The sequence below is a fragment of the Vipera berus genome, assembly GCF_964194415.1.
Source record: "Vipera berus genome assembly, chromosome: 1".
In the NCBI taxonomy this organism is placed as follows: Eukaryota; Metazoa; Chordata; class Lepidosauria; order Squamata; family Viperidae; genus Vipera; species Vipera berus.
The window spans coordinates 226,807,293-226,832,220 of record NC_138202.1 but is presented as its reverse complement, the minus strand read 5'-3'; the positions used below and the strand labels follow the sequence as shown (position 1 = coordinate 226,832,220).

Genomic DNA, 24,928 nt, shown 5'->3' with positions numbered 1-24,928 from the left:
GAGAATGAGGTGGCTGAATGGAGTCACTGAAGCAGTAGGCGTGAGCTTAAATGGACTCCAGAAGATGGTAGAGGACAGGAAGGCCTGGAGGAACATTGTCCATAGGGTCGCGATGAGTCGGACATGACTTCGCAGCTAACAACAACAAAGTAGTACATTATATAGTTCCTTTCCTCCCCAAATTCTTCACTGAGCTGCTCATTTGAGTTGCCTTGGAGACTGAGGATTCATAGAGCCTCAGATCATTAAAAATTGCATAGGGATAGTGGTAGGAATTAGGCAACAGGACCAAAGTAGCTTGCCACTGCATTCTTGAGAGTTTCTTTAGATTCTTAGGCTTTCCTGTAGCCTTAGGATTTCCTGGTGGTTTCTGGTCCTTTTTCAAAATCAGCCACAGTCAGCTAAACATTACCTCAGTCAGTAATTACCAAATGAACCTACAGAATGCAGGTAGTCCTCGACTACAACCATTTGTTTAGTGACCATTCAAAGTTACAATGGCACTGAAAAGAGTGACTTATGACCATTTTCCACATTTTTGACCACTGCAACATCCCCATGGTCACCTGATCAAAATTTGGACACTTGGTAACTGGCCTGTATGTATGGAGGTTGCAGTTTCCTGGGTCCTGTGATCACCTTTTGTGACCTTCTAACAAGCAAAGTCAATAGGGAAGCCAGATTCATTTAACAACCATGTTACTAACTTAACAACTGATATGATTCACTTAACAACTGTGGCAAGAAAGATCATAAAATGGGCAAAATTCACTTAGCAACAGCAATTTTGGGCTCGATTGTGGTTGTAAATTGAGGACTACCTGTAAGTTTTATGGCTGAAATCATGCTCTTAGTCCAACAAATTGCACAACTGTGATAATCCAAAATGCAGCTACCTGCTTGGACATAATTTTTTGTGATCTCTTTGTTGTATAATCAGTAGGAACATTGGATTTTGCGTGTGTATGGCATAATTTGTTTCTTGTGGCTTGGCCTAATCAGTGTTCTGAGACAGGTTTTAGATTTTTCTATGGATCTGAATCAGAATCTGAAATATGTGCATGCAACAGTAGAAAATACATTAACTTTATACAAGTAGCCGGAGCAAATTTTTTTAAAAAAACAAGCTATGGGAAGATTAGTTTGTTAAATGTCTGAGAATGTATTTCTGATCAAAGATATATATCATGCAGAGCCAATTTTGCTTTTCATTTCATCCAAATAATGTATAAATATAAGAAAGAAGTATGTTGATTTTGACTAGACAAAGTCTAGGATAAAGCAAATAGACTTGAATTGTTGTTTTGTGTGAAAGGGGAATTGACTTTTGGTTAATAAATGCAATAAGAGTGATATATGATGGAAGTAAAATTTGATTTAGAATAAATGGATTTTTTAAAAAAATATATTTAATCTATAAATAGTAAAAACAAAACCAGTGGCCAAATGCAAGCAATAAATACACAGAGATAAATCTAAAAAAACAGGAGAAGGGAGAGCTGAACTCATTGCTTAGGCATGGGACTGATCCCTGGCTTAGTCAGGATTTTTGCTTTTGTTTGTTCATTTTGCATTAAAGGCTTAACACACAGGAGGGAGAGTTAGAGTTAGCAGAAGTGTCAAGTAAATACAGAGAGAAAATGTATATATAGAGAGATATGTAATAAAACAAGACATAGGGTCAAGAAGGCTGAATTAATGTGGGTCAAAAATGCATGTGATTGATCAGTACAAGAAAAAAATATATTGAGATAGTCTGATCATAAAGAAAGAATGCAGAAAAATCACATTGCAAAGAAATACATGGATGAAGGTGAAGACCAAGAAAATTCTGTGCGCTTATATAGTAATATGGGATATGGGAGTATATTACTCTTTTAAAACTAACTGAATAAATGCTATTAAGAATGCTAACATTCTGATACTGATGTCTTTACTATGTATTCTGCAAAAAAAAAATCCTTCATATGTTTGCAATACAGTATCAGATTTTAGCTTCTGCATTTGCCTTTACACAATAATTGATGACTGCAGACATAGCAGTTTCTCAGGCAAATGAAATATGCATAATGTAAAAAGTTTCACTGGGTTATGCACTGGACCTTGCATAATAATACACTTTTTTTTAGAACAACTGGAAAGTTACAATTCAAATTGCTTTGGGAACATGAGAAATCGTAATACTCATTGCTGAATGACCTGGCAAATAGAAAAGTGTGTTCATTCCTAAGTACAGGTAATCCCTGAGTTACGAGTGTTCACTTAATGGTTGTTCAAAATTATGTGATAAGCGCCCCCTAGTGATTACGAGAAAATCCAAAAATTACGAATGTTGCAGCACTATGGCAGTTGTTCATCCTTAAGAATGACTGCAGAGGCTCTGCAATATTCACTCTATTCTCCCCCACGCTCCCCACAACTGCTTCCCCCTCCCTTCTTTCCTTGCCAGACTTACCTTGAGACTATCTGTGCCCCAATTTCTGCCTTTGAGGAAGAGGAGAGTCAATGGAAGCTCCTTGATGCCATAAAATTGTGTGAGTTCAGGCACCCCTCTTCTATTGCAGAGAATGGGTACCTGAACTCTCGTAAGATCACGGACCTCAGAAACTTTCATTTTTGGCACAAACTTTGTACTTGTCTTCTGTCCCCCCCCAACTCCTTTTTGCCACCACTGGAACACTTTTTATTCAAATGGAGACCTAGGGGAGATGGGAAACTTTGTCTGTGAGGAAATGGGGTGGTTGAAAACACAGTGATTCACTGCTTTTTCAAGTGTTGCATTTGCACATAGAAGGAGCTCCCTATCTCCCCAAGGTCTCCGTTCAGATAAAAAGTGTTTGAATCGCAGCAGCTTAAATTTCTCCACTCTGTCTGAGTGAAAGGAAATGGAGGTGCAGAGCAGGATTACTCTCAATAAGGCTGGTGCACATGAATGAGCAGTGCACCCGTGTCTTCTTGAGAGCAATCCTGCTCTGTGCCTCCGGTTTCTTCCTTTCAGACGGATCAGAGAAACTCAAGCCGCTGCCACCGCTTGAATTGGGAGGGCTACAAGGAGAAGAGCAGTTAGGATTTGGGCTACTGGCCAATCAGGCAAGGAGTAGGTCAGGCAGGCTGGTTGGGTGGGTGGCTGGCTGGGGAGGGGAGATCGTGGCTGCTCATGTGGCTGCACCACCACCAGTCACTTGGACACAGGAGCAAGGGGATGCCTCCCCGCTCAGTTGAAGGCTTTGTTCCTGTCCTCAAACCAAGGCCTGTGCACACAAGTGAGCAGCATATCTGGGCCACGGATGGCATTGGTTCCTGCACCCGGACAATTCCAATTCCATGCTTTGCCCTATAGTCAAGCAAACAAAGCAAACACTCACCCCCCCCCCAGAATGGTAGCTTCCAGGGGCCATGATCTCTTTTGAACTCTTGTGATATTACTGCACCCAGGAGCTTCCATTGTTGGCACAAAAAGCATTTCCAAGCCAACTATCCTCTCCCTCAAAGGGAAAGAAACTACCCAGACAGAAGAGGAATCCAGACCAAACTGAAGACAGGGTTTTTAGAGCAAATACAGAGACTAGAACTAACAGGGCAACAACACAATGATTACAATTGGGTTTTTGTGGACCACTGATGGCTAAATGGCCTCCTTTGATTCAAATAATATGTATTGGAGCAAAGCCAGCTGGCAACCAGTGCAGCTTCTGAAGCAGCAAGGAGACATGCCCGTACTGTGCCACATCCATCACTTCCGGTGCTGCTGCCTTCTGCCAGTTGCACCTCCTAAGTAGATTTGAAAGGCAGTCAGGTAGAGCACGTTGCAATAGCTGAGCTGTGAGACAGTAAGAAGGCAGTTGTTACTACCATGGGGTCATGTCCTCAGTGAATACTGATTACAGCTGGCCACACAGCATGTGGGTGCTCATGCAATTCTCTGTCAATTCCATTGGAAAAGATAATCTCTTTTCCCCATCCTCCACTACTACTCCCAGCATTGTTAACCAGAGCATTTTAATTTAATTTAATTTAATTTAATTTAATTTAATAATTTGATTTCTATACCGCCCTTCTCCCGAAGGACTCAGGGCGGTGAACAGGGCAATACACAATAAAAATCGAATACAAAAATTAAAAAGCCATTAAACATCATGCCCATAAAATCAATACATATTAAAGTTAAAACTAGTTTTAAAAACCCAACCCCATCCCGCCAGACCAGGCCAGCTTGTTCGAAAAAGAATGTTTTGAGATCGCGCCGGAAGGAGCAAAGGTCGGGGGCCATCCGGAGCTCAACCGGTAAGCGGTTCCAAAGGTCTGGCGCGCCCACAGAGAACACTCTCCCCCTGGGGGTCACCAATCGGCATTCTTTGATCGGCGGCACCCTGAGGAGGCCCTCTCTGTGGGAGCGCACTGGACGGAGGGAAGTTGACGCCGGCCGCAGGTGTTGCCGTAGGTAATCCGGACCCATGCCATGAAGGGCTTTGTAAGTCATTGTTCTGTACCAGCCTGCTACCGGCCTTGCAGAAAAGGCAACCCCTTTACAGACGGCAAAAGGCTGGAATACATCTGCCAAATTTATTACAAAAACAAACAAAACATGAAACAAGATACCGGAGCTTTGAAACTCTATCGGAGCGGTTGCTTTCAGCAAACCAGCCCTCCCCCAAACATTCCCTTTATAAAGAGTTCAGGGCGTGGCCTCTCTTTGCCTCCTTCTGAGAAGTCCCACAGCCTTCCTCTGCTTGCTCCTACTTGACTGCCTCCTGCGTCGGGCGTCCTTGAACAGGGCCAGCTGTGGGTCATCTTCATCCACACTGTCAGGCTCACACAGCTGGGTCTGGGTCTCCACCAGGTAGGAGGGGCCTGGCTGGGGGCTCTGCTGAGCCTCAAAGCCATCATCAGCAAGTTCTTCAACACCCCCCTCCTCCCCCTCATCTGAGTCATCCGACCCAACTGCCGAACCCACAGGCTGACCCTGAATCACAACAGTCATAACTAACACCTTGAACCTCACCCGGAGAGCAACCGGTAGCCAATGCAGCTCGCGGAGCAAAGGTGTAACATGGGAGTATCGGGAAACTCCCAAGACAACTCACACGGCTGCATTCTGCAACAGTTGGAGTCTCCGGGTGGACCTCAAGGGCAGCCCCATGTAGAGAGCATTACAGTAGTCTAGACGAGAGGTCACGAGCGCATGAGTGACTGTGCGCAAGGCATCCCGGTCTAGATAGGGCCGCAACTGGTGCACCAGGCGAACCTGGGCAAAGGCCCCCCTAGTCACAGCTCCAATATGCTCTTCCAAAGAGAGCTGTGAGTCTAGAAGGACCCCCAAGTTGCAGGCCCTATCTACGGGGGGTAATAGCTCACCCCCCATGGCCAATGGTGGAATAATCGGAATTTCCCAGGATGCCGGCACAAACAGCCACTCAGTCTTGTCAGGGTTGAGTCGAAGCCTGTTCCTCCCCATCCAGACCCGGACCGCCTCCAGGCAACGGGACATCACGTCGAGGGCATCGCTGGGGTGGTTTGGGGTCGAAATAAAAAGCTAGGTATCATCAGCATATTGGTGATACCCAACTCCAAAACCACTTTAGGATCCAATCAAGTAGCTCATGGTCCCATTTAAATGTATAGTTCTATTTATTTATTTTTAAGATAGGATTTTGTTTTATATTATTTTTTTTCTCCAGAGTAACTGTTTGGTTAGGGAAGTCACCATTATCTTTACAGAAGGCAGCTTTCTTCTGTGGGGCACACATATTCTAGGAGGCACTTCCCCCCAATAATGAAGTGTTCCATCTAACCGTTTCTCTTTTTCATTGTACAGTAAAGGCTGGTCAAAAACCGTAATAAAGATGTTTGGTTTGATTTGGTTTTATTTATTATTTTCCCTCTTGATTCTGAGCCTCTGAGGGAAAGTGACTTTATCTTGTGGACCCAATCCTAATTTACCCACACGGAAAGTAGAGCTTTTTAAAGTATTTTATTGGAATACTTGCAAAGTTTTCTTCCTGGCATTGTTTTCAGTTGCAATGCATTTCTTCTTCTTTTTTTGCTTTTGGAAAACCAATATAGGCTTAATCCTTTCCAAAAAAAGAAATCGGTGCTTCCTCATTCCTCCAGAAAAACGCAAACCACCCTTGGAACTATTCTGACTTTTTTCTAGTCCTTCATCAGAAGGTTGTGTTACAACAAAATCCTGCAATGAAATCAGTTTGCAGGCAATATTTTTTTTTGCCCCAAATCCATTCCAATTCATTGATATTTCATTTTCCCTTTCTGTTCAGAACTTTGATATTGTCTCTCAACCACCGTATTAATCATCCAAATATTTTTGTAGCCCATCACTTAACTTTCCTTTTGCTCGGTAAGCATGTTCTTTTCAGATTTTTTTTAAAAAGCTATTTTCCATTCTTTGAATTTATCTGGTTATTTCTGCTTTCATTACTGCTTCAGTTAATCTTTTTTTTTTGAAAAAGTGGGTGGACATTGTAATTTTCTGTGTTCTATTGATCTCTTGTTCAGCTTAACCCTCTGGAAATCATTCATCTATTTTTTTAAAGAAAGGGGGTGTCTTCTAAAGTTTATTACTTGCCATATTATATCTATGATCTCATGCCTTTATTTATTACCAAAGTGTGTGTGAAATATATTCTTCCTGATACAAAGGAAGATAGTAAAGACTTTTAAGACTGCAGTGCTACAATTAATTGGTTGATGATTTTTTCATATCAGTTGATGAACCCTAACTTTGTGTAATTACATTTAGTAATATTTAAAAGTTGTTTTGTGATAATATGCATATGCATACATGGAGACCAAGTTCTCCACTATGCACTTACCATATTAGAAAGCTGCAGATGAGTGGGTGGTTGTAGATTGAATTTCATACTTTTGTGCAAATGGAATATTAAACCAAACCCCACAAAATACAAGGAAATGAGTACTGAGTTCATGTATGTATTTATCAGCTACCGCTACATGAATCTGCACATAACTAAATTGAGAACAAGTGCACCTGTATATTATCTTCAGTGAACCATCATATCTGTCAAAATATGTCATGTATTATTAGTTTAACGGATTCAGCATATTAATAAAGACTAACAAATGGCAATGGAATCATATAGCCTCCCCAAATGTTGACAATTAGTCAGAGAAGTATGACTGTCAGTCTATATAGATTGGACATCTCTTTGTTGATATTTTTGCCTTTAAATAAAATAAAAATAGCAATTAGAATCAAAAAAAGGTTATTCTTTTTTTTATGAAGAGCATAGTGACAACAAAATATATCAAGGGTTTTCACATATGCATTTTTGAATGTAAAGTTTTACACAGCTGTTGTAATAAAAGTTCTTTTTTTACTGTAATAATCCTTGTCATGTTGTATGTCTGTAATGTAAAAGAAATTTCTGGATAATCATTTCTATTTGCTTTCTTTAAAATCTAGTGATTCTCTTAGAGCTCAAGCATTTCCTTTATGGAATACCATAAGCACATGCCACATTGATTATACTCTTTTCTTAGCACATTCATTATTTTACCTGTTATTTGACTCTTCTTTCACTTTGGGCATCATTTTATAGCATAAAACTGTGCTTAATTTCCTACTTATGTATACATACATACATGTGTACACTTCATACATGCATATCTTTACTTCAGTGTAAGAATGTATTTTAATTCATGAATTAATTTTAATACCCACATTTTAAACAGTGCCATAAAAATACTTCTGGTTTTTATGCCGATGGGACATTTTCATATATGATCCCCAGAAACCACAAATATATTCTTAAGTCGACATGAACTGCACAAGTATTTCAAACTACACAAAAATAAAAATATTTTTGCTGTTTAATCAAATCTCACTTTCTATTTTTTTTTTATTTTGTTTAATCCCATTTATATCCTGCCCTTCTCCGAAGACTCAGGGCAGCTTACAATCTAAGCACAAATTAAATGTGCTTAGCAATAGCCTTCATTCTATGTATATGCCTGCTTATTAGGGCTTTTGCCCCCCCCCCCCAAGCGGCATTATTACAAAGTCAGCTTATTGCCCCCAACAATCTGGGTCCCCAACAATTTGCATGGTTCCCCTTAAAAACATATCCATTATAGCATTTACAAAGAACTAGAAATATATAGACATTATTTTGTTTAACTTTGGGATGTATTATATTTAATATTACTTTTTTATTTTCTTTTTAAAATCACATTTCATTATTTCCTCTAGCTGCTTTAAAATTACTCCCAAAATGTCAAATAACGCTTCTTCTGTGTTAGTAATTTTGTTCCAGGTAACAACCATATTATAGTATATAACTTGATTTTTGAAGCCCTTTTATATAATCACTAAATTTAATGGAACAAGTAAGCTTTGTACTGAGTTCATTATTTTTAAGCTTTATCTGTAGACTTCTATCACTTTAAATATTATATTGTATTTTCTTTTCATATGTACATATATATTCCAAAATTTTAGGCAAATTATATGTGAATAATAACTACACTAGCTTTAGTTTTACTAATTAAATATTCCTGCCTTTAACACCTTTACATGTCCATGTTAAATGTATTTGCGTATGTCTTTCCCCCCCCCACCAGAAATCTACAGATCTGTAGGGATTCGACTTTATTTTCAGTTGAATGTATACCTGTCACTGTTAGATGCTGTCTGTCCCCAGTGTAGCATTTTCTAGGCCATTGACCAAGCTGGTAGGAACATGTAACTCCTGCTCAAATTCCTGGGAGTTAAACTATCAGTGTATCTGGAGATGTAGGAGAAGGAGTGATTAGAACCTGAGGGCAGAGTTAAAAGAGGCATCAGCCTAGAATCCCTACATAGCCAGAAGGAAACCAAGTCCAACCTCTCTTGAATTTTGTTAACTCTTATCTAACCCCAGTGAGGTGATAGATATGATTAATGATAAATCAGCTTAATTGAACCTTCACACATGGACCTTATCTTTCACGTCTGACAGGAAATACCAAATTATGTATTTTGTTAAATACTATTCATTTTGTTTTCTTTTTATCAATACAGTTTTGTCAACTAACCTTAACTTGCTACTTTCAATCTTGCCCTTCCCAGCAATTTAAATCTTCTATTTTTCCAAAGATGTGGACTCTGGAACTCAAACAAATGCATTTAAAGCTTAATAGAGTTGTATTCAATTCATTATATTTAATACTGTTTTATATATTTAAACCTATACACAGCTACCTTTATGAAAATATTTGACATGTTAATATGCACTGTGTCTCCTATTATCTAAAATGTTACAGCGCTAATTAGTGACTTGTATAAATATTAAATTGTTCAGAAATTTATAATTATATATTCTGAAGTTTATTTTAAAAATTAAACACATCACAACATTGGGGGGAATAACCATGACTACTATGTTCTTAGATTTTCTATACATTTTAATGGAGCTTTTCCTGAATATTATCATTGGCATTTTCACTACTGATGATCTCTGAGTTTGCTGACAGGAGTTTTTGTCTTTGTGAGGTTTCTGCAAATTTTCCAAGGGGCACTTCAGTTCATTAAAGATTAGATTAAATCGCTGAACTATAATTCCATTGGGTGACTTGGCCGATTAAGTAGATTTTCTGCTCCTCTTGGAGTTTTTATAATGTACAGGGTTGCAATTCCAGTTCCATATATGGAGAACAATGAGGGTGTGAATAGTGTGAGGTGGACAGCTGACTAATACATTTTATCACTGTAGGAAACTCTCAACCTATCAGAATTCTTTTGAGAGGGCAAGACTAAGCTTGCTTTGAGCTCCATTTAGTTTTTACCTCTTTTTTCTTTAGTATAGGAAATCTTAATTTTGCTTGTTGTTGTGGGAACAGGATATTATAATTCCATGCTGGTTCTCAAAATCTTGTCCATGATGGACAGCAGTGAGATACCTCTGTAGTTTCTGCAGTCTGATTTGCTTTCCCTTCTTTTTATAAAAATACACAATGAGGGCATCATAGAACACATCAGGCCTCACCTCTGTGGACTAATGAATTCCAAGATGTCTTGGAATGAGAGCGAGGTGTTTGGTTCTGTTCTTTGTAGATCTCAGCAAGAATACCATCCTGCCATGTTGCTTTATTTCACTCTTCTGTGAGATCACTTTCTTGATCTCATCAGTACAGGGAGGCAGGTCTACAGTAATTAACCCAAATTTTGGAATCACTGTGTTAATGCCTTCAAGTCATTTCTGACTCCTTGGTGACTGGACAAGTTACTGGAGTTTTCTTGACAAGAATTTTGGAGGTATTTTGTCCTTGGCTGCTATTACCTAGGGCTGAAAGACAGTGACCGGGCCAAAGTCTCCCAGCTGGTTTCATGCTTAAGGTGGAATTAGAACTCATTGTTTCCTATTTTTTAAACTGGTATCTCAACCATTACACCAAACTGGTTCTTTACATATTGTACATGCTGAAGGAAAATGAAGCTACTGTTAAGTGTGGTTATACTTTCATTCACAATGCAAATCTTATTGACTTACAAAATTCAATTCAAATATGATAGAACTACTATAAATAAAATATTCTGCTTTTATTTCAACGCAAGTCAGAAAAGAATACATTTTGCTGTCTTGACTTCTTATAAATTTCCAACTCAGCTGTTATGATGACAGCAGCTGATATCATGAACTGAACAGTTGTTTGTTCAATGATACTGAAAATCACCTTGATTTCCTATTAGAATTATTTTTGAGCTTTTAGTGAATTCATATAGCAGTACATATCCTAAATATTATTTTTAATTATTACTAACTAGGAATGACATGGCATGTTCTATATTTTGCATTAAGAGCTGAAAAATTACTCACTGTGGTATCTTAATTTGTTGTTGATCTGACACAAAAGATGCTTTTTCCCCATTGCCGGCAATCGGGTGGGTGTGGTTTTGTTGTGACGCATCCGGCCCACGGGCCGGCAGTTTGACATGCTTGAGAGAGGTTGTCACCTGATTGCTTTATTGCTACAACAACAAATCTAATATTTTTATGCAACTAAGCAAGTTTTCTTTAAAAATTCTTTAATGCATAGTATATTATAATATTGTAATGGAAAACTTGTAAAGCAAATTCTACAGAAGAAAATATTTTAAATAATTGCATGCTATGCTTTTCAGTGGAAGTTATTCCAGAAAGAAAAGTTAAATCTTTAGTTAATATACAGTATATTTCAGATGTATATATTCTTCAATTGTGCTGCCAAAATTCTTTTAATAAACTCTTAATTTTTAAACTCTTAAGTTTTTAATAAACTCTTAATCCACATACAAACACCCGCGAAAACCTCAGAAAACAAATATATATATATATATATATGTATGTATGTATGTATGTATATATGTATATGTATATATGTATATTTGTTTTCGTAGAAACGTCGCCACAACTTTCTGAAGATGAAAGGAACGCGGGAAGAAACCCGAGACGCTAGATCTACATATATGTATATATATATATATATATATATATATATATATATATATATATATATATATATATATATATATATATATATATATATATATATATATATATATATATACAAATCTGTTCAACGTAATAAAGTATAAGCCTATGATATCCAAACATTTATTTTCCTAGGTTAACAATTGAGTAGAGAGTATAAGAAAAATAAAAATAAAGTTGCCTGTTGCCATTTGACCAAGTTTATGTATTCACTTTGAATGAAATTTATAAATCATTCGTGACCTGTTTGTACTCTTAAAATTTATTTAGCACCAGCATCTTGTGACATCTATGGCAGTTCATAAAATCAACATTGAACAATACTATTTATGGAATGACAGAAAATTGAGTGGAGGGGAAGTATTTTGCAAAGTATACACAGGCTATTAGATAAATATGTCTCTTTTCAGAGGCATTTAATGAAACAGCTTCCACCTGTGTCAATGTGTCAGTTGATTTCCGATTATTTTTTTTAATGCAACATATTTTAGATAATTCAATTTGTTCTATAGTAGTTAAATTCTGAATTTGGAAACATTTTAAAGCTTTCTTTTCTTAATATGTTTCTATAGTATCTGAATATATGTAGAACTGAACTAGTAATAGTACAGTAACTGTTTTAATCCATTTCTTTTTTAATATGGCAAAAACATCTTTACCAATAATATGAAACTCTAAAGTTATAAATGTTCAAAACAGCACTATTAAATTAACTGTTCCAGTGGTTAATTGTTCTCATTGTTAGGAAGTTTATCTTAAATTAAAGGTTGCTTCTCTCCCTGATTTGTTTTCATCCACTGTTTCTTTTCTTGCCTTCTGGTGCTTTGAAAAATAAATTGACCCCCTCTTCTTTGTGGCAGCCCCTCAAATACTGGAATACTGCTATCATGTCATCCCTAGTCCTTCTTTTCTCTAGACTGGCCATACCCAATTCTTGCAACCTTTCTTCATATGTTTTTGTCTCCAGGCCTTTGACCATCCCTGTTGCTCTTCTCTGTACTTTTCCAAAGTCTCAACATCTTTTTTGTCATGTGGTGACCAAAACTGGATGCAGTATTCCAGGTGTGGTATTACTAAAGATTTATAAAGTGGTACTAATATTTCACACGATTTTGATCCTATGCCTCTGTTTATACAACCAAGGATTGTGTTACTTTTTTTGGCTGCTAGATTATTTGTGTGGGTATTGGAGAGCAGATGAAAGAATACATGTTTGTGCATAAAAGAGAAAGAACCAGCTTAGGAGCAAGCATACCTATTGTATTGTAAGGCTACATTAACTGAGTCTTGCAAGTCTGAAAGTGCAAATCTCCCGCTGTCTCTCTTTATTGCCTGATAAGTTAGATCAGATCTTTTCAAAGTTTCTATCTCTACCCATTATTTAGCTTCAAACTCTGCCACCTTTTATCTGATTGCTTCCTAAGCTGCATCTCTTCCATTTGTCTCAGTATACAAATACACAATACACAGAAACAGTATAGGCGGTACCTTGCTCAATATTTTTTTTTATTTATTTTATTTATTTAATTAAATTTCAATACCGCCCTATTCCCGAAGGACTCAGGGCGGTTTACAGGGCAGCATAAAATACAATATAAAAATAATATAGAATTAAAATACATTAAATTAATTAAGCCCAATTAAAACGATATTTAAAAAGCTAAAACCCCTTCAGTCCAGGCCTGATAGATCGAAAAACCAGGTTTTCAGATCCCGGCGAAATGAATGCAGATCGGGGGTGGTCCTAAGTTCCATGGGTAAATCATTCCATAGGGTAGGCACGCCCACAGAGAACGCTCTTCCCCTAGGAATAACCCGCCGGCATTCCTTAACCGGCGGTATCCTGAGAAGGCCCTCCCTGTGGGAGCGCACGGGACAAAGGGAGTTTGATGCCGGCAGCAGGTGTTCCCTCAGATAACCCAGACCCAAGCCATTTAGGGCTTTATAGGTCATCACCAGCACCTTGAATCTCACCCGAAGGGCAACCGGAAGCCAATACAGCTCGCGGAGTAGAGGTGTTACATGGGAGTATTGGGAAGCCCCCATCACAACTCACGCAGCCACATTCTGCACCAGTTGAAGCCTCCAAGTGGTCCTCAAGGGCAGCCGCATGTAGAGAGCATTGCAGTAGTCTAAACGGGAGGTCACGAGTGCATGAGTGATTGTGCGTAGGGCATCTCTGTCCAGATAGGGTCACAACTGGCGCACCAGGCAAACCTGGGCAAAAACCCCCCTGGTCACGGCTCCTATATGATCTTCTAAACTGAGCCGTGAATCCAGGAGGATGCCCAAGTTGCGAGCCCTATCAATGGGGGGTAAAACCTCACCCCCCATAGTTAACGATGGACAAAACTGGTTTTCCCGAGATGCCGGTATGCACAGCCACTCAGTCTTGGCAGGATTGAGTCGGAGCCTGTTAGTAGTAGTAACTATGTAGTAACTATGAGAGGGATCTTGGAGTCTTAGTGGACAATCACTTAAATGTCAGCCAGCAGTGTGCTGCAGCTGCCAAAAATGCAGTGCTAGGCAGCATTAACAGAGGGATAGAATCAAGATCATGTGAAGTGTTAATACCACTTTACAATGCCTTGATAAGGCCACATGTGGAATACTGCATCGAGTTTTGGTCAGCACAATGTAAAAAAGATGTTGAGACTCTAGAGAGAGAAGAGAGAAGAGCAATAAAGATGATTAGGGGACTGAAGGCTCAAACATATAAAGAATGGTTGCTGGAATTAGGTGCCAAGTTTCTGACATATGGGCTTTTCAAGTGACTCTGAGGCATTGTTTACCTTAAAAGTCCTTTATTAGCCTAATACACTGGCAAATGCTTGCTTGAAGGAAGCTGGAATCTGAAATCTCTGCCCCTTGCACAATATATTAAAACACAATTCTCCACCTTTCTAATTTTGTCATTAATCATATTCTCCAATTAATTTAAAGAATCAGTTTCCCTTCCATTAGAAAACCCACCAAGGTCTTATCTTCTTTAGTTAGAGATGGCCTTGAAGGTACAATCCTCCTCTTCCCCCCTCCCAACTTTAAACTGAATCTCTCAAAGCAATACACAAGTTTAACATATGAAATGGCTACTTCTTCATCTCTTGTCAAGCAATAACATTCAATGTTAGAAGTGTTGACATCTGCCCCCCCTTACAAAAAGGACAGATCCTGTAATGTAAACAAAACACAAGTTAGGAACTGGCTTTTGGTTTGCTGGGGTGTTTCTCATAAAACCTTTTGATAAATCTGTCAGCTTTCACATCAGTAGATTTCACCCAAATGGCTTCAGACAATGGGTATCCCTTCCATTGTACTAGGTATTGCAATTTTCCCTTAAAGATTCTAGAGTCAAGAATATGTTTCACTTCATAATGGGTCTGACCTGCCACCACGAGGGGTCCACGAGGTGCTTTCTTAGGGGGAGTTCTTAAAGTGGAGGTTCAAAAAGGTTTCAGCAAGCTACAATGGAACACCGGGTGAATTTTCCCCCAAAAGTCTGGGTAGTTTCAATTTTACTGTGACCGGGTTGATGATTTTCACAATGGGGAAAGGCCCCAAGAATTTCAGTCCCAATTTCTTATTGCGTAGTTTAAGGCGTAAGTATTTGGTCAACAAATAGACCTTTTCCCCAACTTGGAATGTTCTTTGGCGAGCTCTCTTTTTGTCAGCTTGCTTTTTGTAGGTCTCAAAAGTCTTTTTTAAGGCCACCTTTGTATTTTTCCAAACTTCTTCCCAACCACTCACCCAATGATCAAGAGTCTGGGAAGTGGAGGGTAACTGAGGGTATTCCGGTATGGGGTTGAATTCTTTCCCTGTGGCTACACAGAAAGGAGTGTAGCTGGTGCTATGTACTGAATTATTGTAAGTCACCTCTGTGAAAGGGAGGAGGTCGGTCCAGTTTGTTTGTTGGTAAGAGATGTAGCATCTAAGGTATTGTTCCACCATTTTGCTGGTGGATTCTGTGGCTCCGTTAGTAGCCAGGTAAAAAGCAGTTGATAGGCCTTGAGATGATCCAATTAATTTAAGAAAGTTTCTCCAAAATTTTGCTGTGAACTGCACCCCTCTGTCTAAAATTATTCGCTTAGGGGTGCCATGTAGTCGATAGATATGTTTTAGGAACAACTTAGTCAGGCGTTGAGCCGATGGAAGTCCTTTGCAGGTGATAAAGTGAGCCTGTTTTGAAAATAGGTCTATCACAGTCCAAATGACAGTATTTTCTCTACTGTCGGGTAGGTCTACTATAAAGTCCATAGCTATTTCTTCCCATGGTTGAGAAGGTTCGGCCACCGGTTGCAGTAACCCAGGGGTCTTTCCTGGGATTTTTTTCATGGTGGCACATACAGTACAGCTCTTGACATAGTTTTTTACATCTCGTTTTAGTCCCGGCTTCCAAAATTGCCGGCAAGTGAGATGTAGATTTTTTAGATATCCAAAATGTCCAACCTGTTTGACATCATGGCTGTGTTTGAGGGCATTAAGACAAAGAGCTTCAGTCAAGTACAGTTTCCCCCCCTTGTAAGCCAGACCATCCTTGCATGTTAGGGATGTCTGATTGTCTTTAAACCATTGATCAGTGAGGGGTTCTCACTTTATTTTCTTTACCCTGGGGTCATCAGGATTAGGGGTCCTGTGAAGTGTGAGTTGGGCTGCAGTTTGTGAACTGCAGATAATTGTCTTGTGAACTTTTTCACGAGCACATCAGCTAGGAAGTTTTTTCTTCCTGGTATGTACTTTAGAGTAAAGTTAAAATGGTTGAAGTATTGTGCCCATCGTACTTCTTTTGGGGACAATTTGCGGGGAGTTTTTAGTGCCTCTAAATTTTTGTGATCTGTCCATACTTCAAAAGGCACCTTGCTCCATTCTAAGTAGTGCTGCCAGTTTAATAGCTCCCACCTAATAGCGAAGGCCTCCTTCTCCCAGACTGTCCATCTTTTCTTGCTTTCAGTAAATTTCTTAGAGGTGTAAGCACAAGGTTGCAGGACCCCACTTTTATTCTTTTGCAATAACACTGCTCCGACTGCCACGTCACTGGCATCTGCCTGAATTACGAAGGGCTCCCCTGGACAGGGGTGCTTTAGGACCGGTTCAGCCATAAATAGTCTTTTTAAATTCTCAAAAGCTTTCTGACAACTCATAGTCCATGCTAGTGGTTGGCCAGGTCGTGGTTTTCCCCCTCCCTTGTCTGCTTTTAGTAGTTCTGTAAGAGGTAGAGCAATCTTGGCAAAAGAGGGATCGGGCCCTATGGGTAATCTCACAGTTCTCATTCCCTTTTCCCACCAGATCAATGGCTTCCATTTGTCTAGCCAGGCTAGTCCTAGAATAAAAGTTTCAGACATCTTTGAAGCTACCAGGAAGCAAATAAACTCCCAGTGCTCACCTATTTCCAGGCGTAAGGTCTCCGTTAATTGCGTGACTAAAGTCCCTCCCCTTAGGGAGCCATTGGCTTGCTCGAACCTCACAGGTTTGGAGAGTGGCTTGGCCTGTATGCCCAGTCTCAAGGCACATGACAGGCTAATGATGCATCGGGAGCAGCTGGTATTGAGTAGCACTATAGGGTCTACTTGTGCCCCTGACTTAGGGATTATGAGTTTAGCAGGCAATAAAAAAGGTAGGATGCATCAACTCACCGTTGGGTTGTTCTCCCCTTCATTGTCACTGTCAAAACCGGGTAAAGTGGGATGGGTCCAGTTGGTGGGCCAGCATCCTCCTGGCTGGCGGACGTAACCTGGGTAACAGGCTTCTGGGTGGCCCAGTTGGATTTTTCTCTTGATGGCTGCTGTGCGGGTTTCTTCCTCATTGTTGGATCTGGTCTACTCTGCTGTTGTGGGTAAGGAACTGGACAGTTCACTGCTCAATGTCCCTGCTGTCCACATTAAAAGCACTTGATTGGCGGTTCTGTAGGTGGTCTAGGTCTTTTGGCAGTAGCAGTTGTTGGGGGGTTTTGGAGGTGGTGGTAGCCATCTGGATCCTGGTTTTGGTGCAGCTTCAGGTGGGGGAGGCTTTTTATAGCAGATGAGCTGGACATCTAATTTCCCTGCTGCCTGGTACCATTCATGCAGCTGGTCGGGTACAGCTCGGTAGATACATGCCTGAGAAACGTGGTTGTCTAACCCTTTTCTAAAAAGATGAATTATTGATTGCTCAGGCCATCTCTTTATCCGACCTGCCATCTTTCGAAACTCCCATACGTACTCTAGGGCAGGCCGGCCAGCTTGCTTTATCTTATGGATTTGTTCATCCACTTTGAAGGCAATGGATGGGTCCTCAAATCTTTCCCTCAGCCCCAGGAGGAAAAGGTGGGGGTCCTCCCATTCAGGGGCCTGCTTGTTATATAAATTGTTCAACCATTTAGATGCTTCTCCCTCTAGGTTGGATGCAATCACATCAACCATCACACCCGGGTCTGGGTAAATGTGACCCCAGCGATTCAAGTAAGAGCATACTTGGTTGAGGAAAAAAATCAGTTTCTCTGGGTCCCCATTGAAGGTGGCTCTGAAGGGTGGGCTCATCATTGCTTGCTTGGGCCCCCATTGCTGCTGGCCCCACCCTAGTTGTTAGTTCAATGGCTGCTGGGGCCCCCACTGCTGTTGTTGTGCCCCCAGTTGCTGCTGACCCCCTCCTGGTTGTTGATTCACTGGTTGCCAAGGCCCCCACTGCTGCTGTTGTGTCTCCAGTTGCTGCTGGCCCCACTCTGGTTGCTGATTTAATGGCTGCCAGCCCTCCCCCACTGCTGGCCCCACTGGTCCTGCTGTATGTTCAGGGGTTGCACGTTTGGGTCCTGCTGCTGCTACCCTTGCTGTTGTCCTCCCACCATTTCCTGATCTCTAGGCTTCTGCACCACCCCCAGCTGTTGCAAGGCTTCTATTAGCTGGGGCAAGCTCAGAGGTTGTTGGCCTTTCACTTGTGGGGGCTTCCAAACCTCCCATTGCTGCAGAGGCCCCAGGCTGGGGTCATCTGTCTCTATGGGTCTGGAGGGCTTGGCAGGGGACTCCTGGGTCTGGCAGGCAGTCTGATCTGCAGACAGGATTTTCCACTAACCCGAGTATTCAATCTCAGCTGGCCTGGTTGCTCCCCACCAGTCTAGGGAATATGATGTGTAGGATTCTCTCTGTTGTCATCCCACCTCCTCTGACTTTGAAGCCCTTGGGGATGGCAAGGCTGCTTCAAGGCGCCTGGAGTCTCCGCTGGGCTTAATCCATTCTGACGACCAGACCAATTCTCCTGGTTGTTTGGGTCTAGCTCCCAGCTGGGAGGATTGCTGAAACTCTTTCCCTGCTGGCTTCTTCACTGCCCTTCCCCCACTGGGGTGGCTGCTGGTGCCAGGGAGCTGGCTTCAGGCAATTTTTCTCCCTCCATTATGGGATCTTCCCCAACTCTTTGCCAGACTGCTTCCCAAACTTGGAGACAGCGACAGGAGGTCGGGACTCCCTAATTAGTTTAAAAAGTAGTGTGGATTCCAGCTTGATGTCACGTTTCCGACGTATGGGCTTTTCAAGTGACTCTGAGGCATTGTTTACCTTAAAAGTCCTTTATTAGCCTGAAACACAGGCAAATGATTTCTCGAAGGAAGCTGGAATCTGAAATCTCCACCTCTTGCACAATATATTAAAACACAATTCTCCACCTTTCTAATTTTGTCATTAATCATATTCTCCAATTAATTTAAAGAATCAGTTTCCCTTCCATTAGAAAACCCACCAAGGTCTTATCTTCTTTAGTTAGAGATGGCCTTGAAGGTACAATCCTCCTCTTCCCCCCTCCCAACTTTAAACTGAATCTCTCAAAGCAATACACAAGTTTAACATATGAAATGGCTACTTCATCATCTCTTGTCAAGCAACAACATTCGATGTTAGCAGCGTTGACATTGGGTATGTCTAATTTAATGAAAAGAAGGACTAGGGGGACTAGCAGTGTTTCAATATATCAGGGTTTGCCACAAATATGAGGGAGTCAAGCTATTCTTCAAAGCACCTGAGGGTATGAAAAGAAGCAACGGATGGAAACTAATCAAGCAGAGAAGCAGCCTAGAACTAGGAAGAAATTTCCTGACAGTTAGAACAATTAATCAGTGGAACAACCTGCCTCCAGAAGTTGTGAATGCTCCAACACTGGAATTCTTTAAGAAGAGATTGGACAACCATTTGTCTGAAATGGTATAGGTTTCCTGCCTAAGCAGGGGGTTGGACTAGAAGACCTCTAAGGTCCCTTCCAATTCTATTCTTCTACTGTATGTCTTCTCCCAAAGTTATTCTGATATATCATTATACTGTGTGAATTCATCTTAAAACTAGATAAACATTATTATACTACTTAACATGCCCCATACTGTTTTCCTAATTTATGTAAATACTTTGATTGTAGTAAGAGCTGATTTTTTTTTTACTTGTTAAATTATTATTTTCCTATTTTTATAGTTTTGTCATAATTTCTTTTTGAGTTATTATTAATGTCGATCCCCTCTTAGGGATATTGAAAAGGTATAAATAGGTATTATTCAACTTTCATGATATCTCTGTAAATGCAATTACATTGTATATTGTATTGTATGTTGTATAATCATTAAATTTGTTGAAAAATTGAGTATGTGCCATTAAGTAGGTGTCAACTCTTAGTGACTATGTACAATTTTTCTCCATGAGAAAACTTATTCTTTCAGTTTTCCCATAGTCATTGTAACTGAGTCCTTCCACTCTGTTGCTGATTGTTCTCTTTTTCTCTTTCCTTCTACTTTCCCACCATTATAACTTTCTCCAGAGAGTTTGTTTTTCACATTATGTGTAGACTTGTTTCTTTACTGTTGACGTTGATCCTAAAAGACAGGCATTATCTACCTCATTCTGTCTTCATTGTCAATTCTAAAGCTTCTTTTTGTACCTGCTGTCCTTAGTTTAATAATTTTAATATTTAATTATAGTTCTTTTTTCACTGTGCTCCTTGATTGTGCTTCTTTAATTTAAAAATTATTATGGAAAAATTACCAGCTAAATTTGCAGTAGCACACTCCCAGTTTATCCTCTATATCCAGATTAAAGTAAGCACACACCCAATTAGCTCAGCTAATGTAACAATACAAAACATAGCTTGAAGTTTGTTTATTTATTGTGTACGTGTGGTTTTTGAGTCAGCCTTGACTCCTGGCAACTGTCTGGATAAGTCCCTACAGTTTTCTTGGGAATATATATGATGTGAGGGTGAAGGTTCATTCTCCGAGCGAATGTTTCATTACTGGCTAGGTAACATCTTCAACAGAATTTAGGGCAGGGTCCCCAACCTCCGGGCCATGGACCAGTACCGAGCCGTGGCATGCCAGCAACCGGTCAGCACAAACAAGGAAAACCCCATCCTCAGTATGCAGGCAGCACACAAAACCACACCCCCTTCAATCCATGGAAAAACCTCTCTCCACGTAACTGGTCCCTGGTGCCCAAAAGGTTGGGGACCTCTGATTTAGGGGCTGTCGGTGTCAGTGTTCTTCTGTTTATAAGGGCTTTGTGTGGCCAGTGGATCAATATTGACCATTATTGTATATATATATGATATAATTGGAGAAAGGTGGTCTTCAGATAATGCCATGCCATGAAGGGCTTTAAAGGTTAAAACCAACACCTTGAATTGGACCTAAAAGCAGACTGTCACTCAAGACCCAAATGAACAGGCTCAAATTTTCTTACTTTGGATACATTATGTGAAGACTCAGCTTTAATGCTCTAATGCTAGGAAAAGCAGAAGGAAATAGTGGAAGAGAATGACCAACCACAACTGCAGGATGGACTCAGTTACAGTAAAAATGAATGTACAGTTACAAAACTTGAAATCACAAGTTAGGGGAGACCTTTATGGAAAAAAATCTATGTGGTCACAAGGAGCTTGATGGCAGATAATCAATCACAAAACAGTCATATACCTTTATGGAATATCCACAATTAATATAATTTACTGAGCTCAACATTTCTAACAATGATCCAATCAGTTTTCTTATGCTATGCCATTGAAAATGTTTGGCTTTGAGGGACAAGCAAAGTTTTTGTACTATTCTATGTGAGTTTCCATTATTTTACATGCCAGAGTTTCTTACTTCTTTACGATGATTTCTGCACAAAAGAAAAAGACACCAAGAAAGAACAAAAAGGGCAGGTAGCATTATTCTTTTTTTCTTTCCTTCATCATTCAACCCATTTTTTTTAAAGACACTCATTCTTTTAGAGAAGCATTGAATTGACTGAAGTATACTTTTCTGATTCTAATAGGTCATAAAGCTTGCTTTTGAAGAATTTGAGCTGGAAAGAGGATATGACACTCTTACAGTAGGAGATGCTGGCAAAGTGGGAGATACAAGAACAGTTTTATATGTGTAAGTGCATTGCATTATTCATTGGAAATTCTAGTTTGTTTCTTTTCCCAATTCCTTAGACTACATAGGCAATGCTTTTTGTCCCAATTGTATTATCAGTGAGTTAGAACATTTCTGTAGATTCAATAGAAGCTTTGCAAAATTACAAGTACTCTCAATACTTTTCTATCTTTATAACAATCTAAAAGTGAATGGAGGTTATGTCCATTCATGTCACGTGACATCACGAGTTTGACACCCCTGTTCTAGAAGGGAAAAAAACAACAGTGTGACTGCTTTGTCCACCTATACAAGTATTGACAAATTCACAGATTTCTAAGATAAGTTGACTCTTTTCACATATAACTAGTTTCTGATTTACAGTTCTAAAATTAATTGATAGTTGTAATTCTAGAATAGATTTGAAATTCAAGGTTAAAAGTTAAAGACTGTTGTACATATACAACATGGTAAAATTAGATTAGATTAGATTAGATTTATTGAATTTATATGCCGCCCTTCTCCCTAAGGACTCAGGGCGGCTCACATATCCTGTCTGAATTACTGCAATGCACTCTACAAGGGAATGCCATCTGGAAGGTGCAGCTGATTCAGAATGCAATGGCATGTGCAATTTTGGGTGCCCCATGGTTCATCTGAGTACCCCACTGCTCTGCTGGCTTCCAGTTGCCTTCTTGGTACAATCAAAATGATGGTTATTACCTTCAAAGTCCCAGGTGGCACATGACCAAGTTACTTGTAGGACTGCCACTGTCTGAGAGTATCTGCCCATCCTAATAGATTAGATAGGGGGGCAGGGTGCATTCTAGGTCTCCTCCCTTAAATACTGCTGTCTGATGGGACATTGGAGGTTCACCTTCTCAGTGGCCACCCTATCCCTAGCCATCCCTAGCCTACCTTCTGGGAGCATAGGAATCTCTACCCTTCCAGCCTTCCAGAGGGTTATAAAGATGGGGGTTGAGCTGTGAGGGTGTTGGGTCACCAGGGAGGAAGGGTGCCTGTGTTTTTAACTACATGTGATGGATTTTTATGAGGGGCATATAATTCCTGTACATAAATAAATAAGTGAAACTGTGTATGGTTCAGTTCTATTGTTTTTCTGCAGCCTGACAGGCTCCAGCGTTCCTGATCTTATTGTAAGCATGAGCAACCAGATGTGGCTCCATTTACAGTCAGATGACAGCATTGGCTCACTAGGATTCAAAGCTGTTTATCAAGGTATGTTTCCTGTTCAAAACAGCACAGAATTCTAAACCAGGAAATATGATTGTTTGAGTCAAGGTTATTAAATGATTTTACTGAAAAGGTAAACTTAGAAAGTATGAAATACTTTGTTTCCATCTTTTGAAAGTGAATTATATCACTAAATACATTCAGCAATCATACAGAAACTCTTCATGAAGAGAGACTCCAATGCTTCAGAGTATAGTCATTTTTGTGGGCTATTAATAATATCTGCTCAATTAATTATATTATTTGGATTATCCTTTTCTGTATATGGAATCACTTGACAAACAAAATATTTTTAAGCATGTAATCCTTATATTGGCTTGCTTTTTTTAATTTGAGACATCAGGTTTAAAGCTGAATTCAGTAGTTGATGTATATTAATTTACATATTTGTGTTTTTAATAAGTATTTTTAATCAGTATTGGCCTTGGTAATAGATGGGAACCTGCTCTCTCTCTCTCTCTCTTTGTGTGTGTGTGTGTGTGTGTGAGAGAGAGAGAGAGAGAGAGAGAGAGAGAGAGAGAGAGAGAGAGATGTCTGCTATACATCCTTTATCTTGTTCCTGATGTAAAAGATAAAGTAGTACAGTAGACATAGTTATATGAAGCCCGGGACTATGAAGCCATACGCTATATTAACATTTCATAAATTATCAGAGGAAGGGAAAAAAAGCTTTTTTTCTCCCTCTAATAATTTATGAAATGTTAATATAGCTTCATAGTCCCAGACAAAAGTTTTTGGTTTTTTTCACAGTATGCACAAATAAGTTTTCCGTAAACTGTAATGTAATATTTGCATCTAAGAAGAAGCAAAAATATATTATGCGATAGAATTTCAGGCTCTTTTGTCCACAGAAGTCTTTTTGAACTGTCAAATTCTAATTCTATGGCACCTGATGATAGAATGTATTTCTCTAAATCATATTTTGTATAATTTGCCATAGCTATTTAAGTAGCAGCAGGGAGTAAATTAAAGTAGATTTCCTTCATGCTGTGCTGCTGGATCGCAAAAAATGAGGCTATTTTTAGAGGCACATTGAACACATGCTTTGTGTAAGATGGCTCAAGTTTGCAACATTTGCACACAAATTCATCTTCAACACTAGAATGAGTTTTATTATATTTAGCACTATCAATTTCACAGATTATAATAAGAATAATAAGAATAACCTCTTATCTAGAAAAAAATTTGTTAAGATTTTGAGCTCTATTTCTAGAAGCTCTAAAAAAAATTCAGAACAATAATATATGATAGATGGTGTCCTGCTAAATTATACAATGAAGAAAAAGGTTAGAAAACTGATGTGAACATGTATTTGCTAATTAAAAGATTTTTTTTGCCTATTACAATCTATTATAACCAAGAAGTATTCATTTTTAAATAATACTGATCTGAAATATGAACTAATGAGAATAGTTCATATATTAATGAATTGCTGGGATAAATAAAAAAATGTTTTAATGATCAATGCCCGATCCTAAGAATTTTTTTTATTGTACTATGGTTATGTCTAGCCTTGTCCAGCAAATCTTTGTGAAGTATAATAATGTAATAGCAAAGTAGATTCAACATAGTCTTGCTAAAATTAAGAGAAAAAATAGTAATAGAAGAAATACCTCAACATAATACTTCTCACTTTTATGATAGTTAAAATATGCTGGAATCAAAATTTATTTTTTTATGTTGCTGTTATTCAACTATAATTTTGTATGAATACATGGTATAAATCAGTTACATAGAAAAAGTCACATATACAACATTTTAGCTTCCCTTTCTTTTCTAGCAGAGAATAGCATAATTCAAAGAAGAATGAATAATCTTTTGGATCAAGAGCAACATAAACATTTGTGCAATG

General features: G+C 39.3%; 1 protein-coding gene across 1 annotated transcript in view; it reads left to right on the top strand.

The window, feature by feature from the left end:
- CSMD1 (CUB and Sushi multiple domains 1) overlaps positions 1–24,928 on the top strand; it is a gene marked incomplete at its 5' end in the record, with an annotated part of 1,150,904 nt that overhangs the window by 853,570 nt on the left and 272,406 nt on the right. The window contains 2 exons of the mRNA XM_081335496.1: positions 21,740–21,843; positions 22,949–23,061. Coding sequence (XP_081191622.1) covers positions 21,740–21,843; positions 22,949–23,061 — 217 coding nt within the window. The remainder of the gene's footprint in view (positions 1–21,739; positions 21,844–22,948; positions 23,062–24,928) is intronic.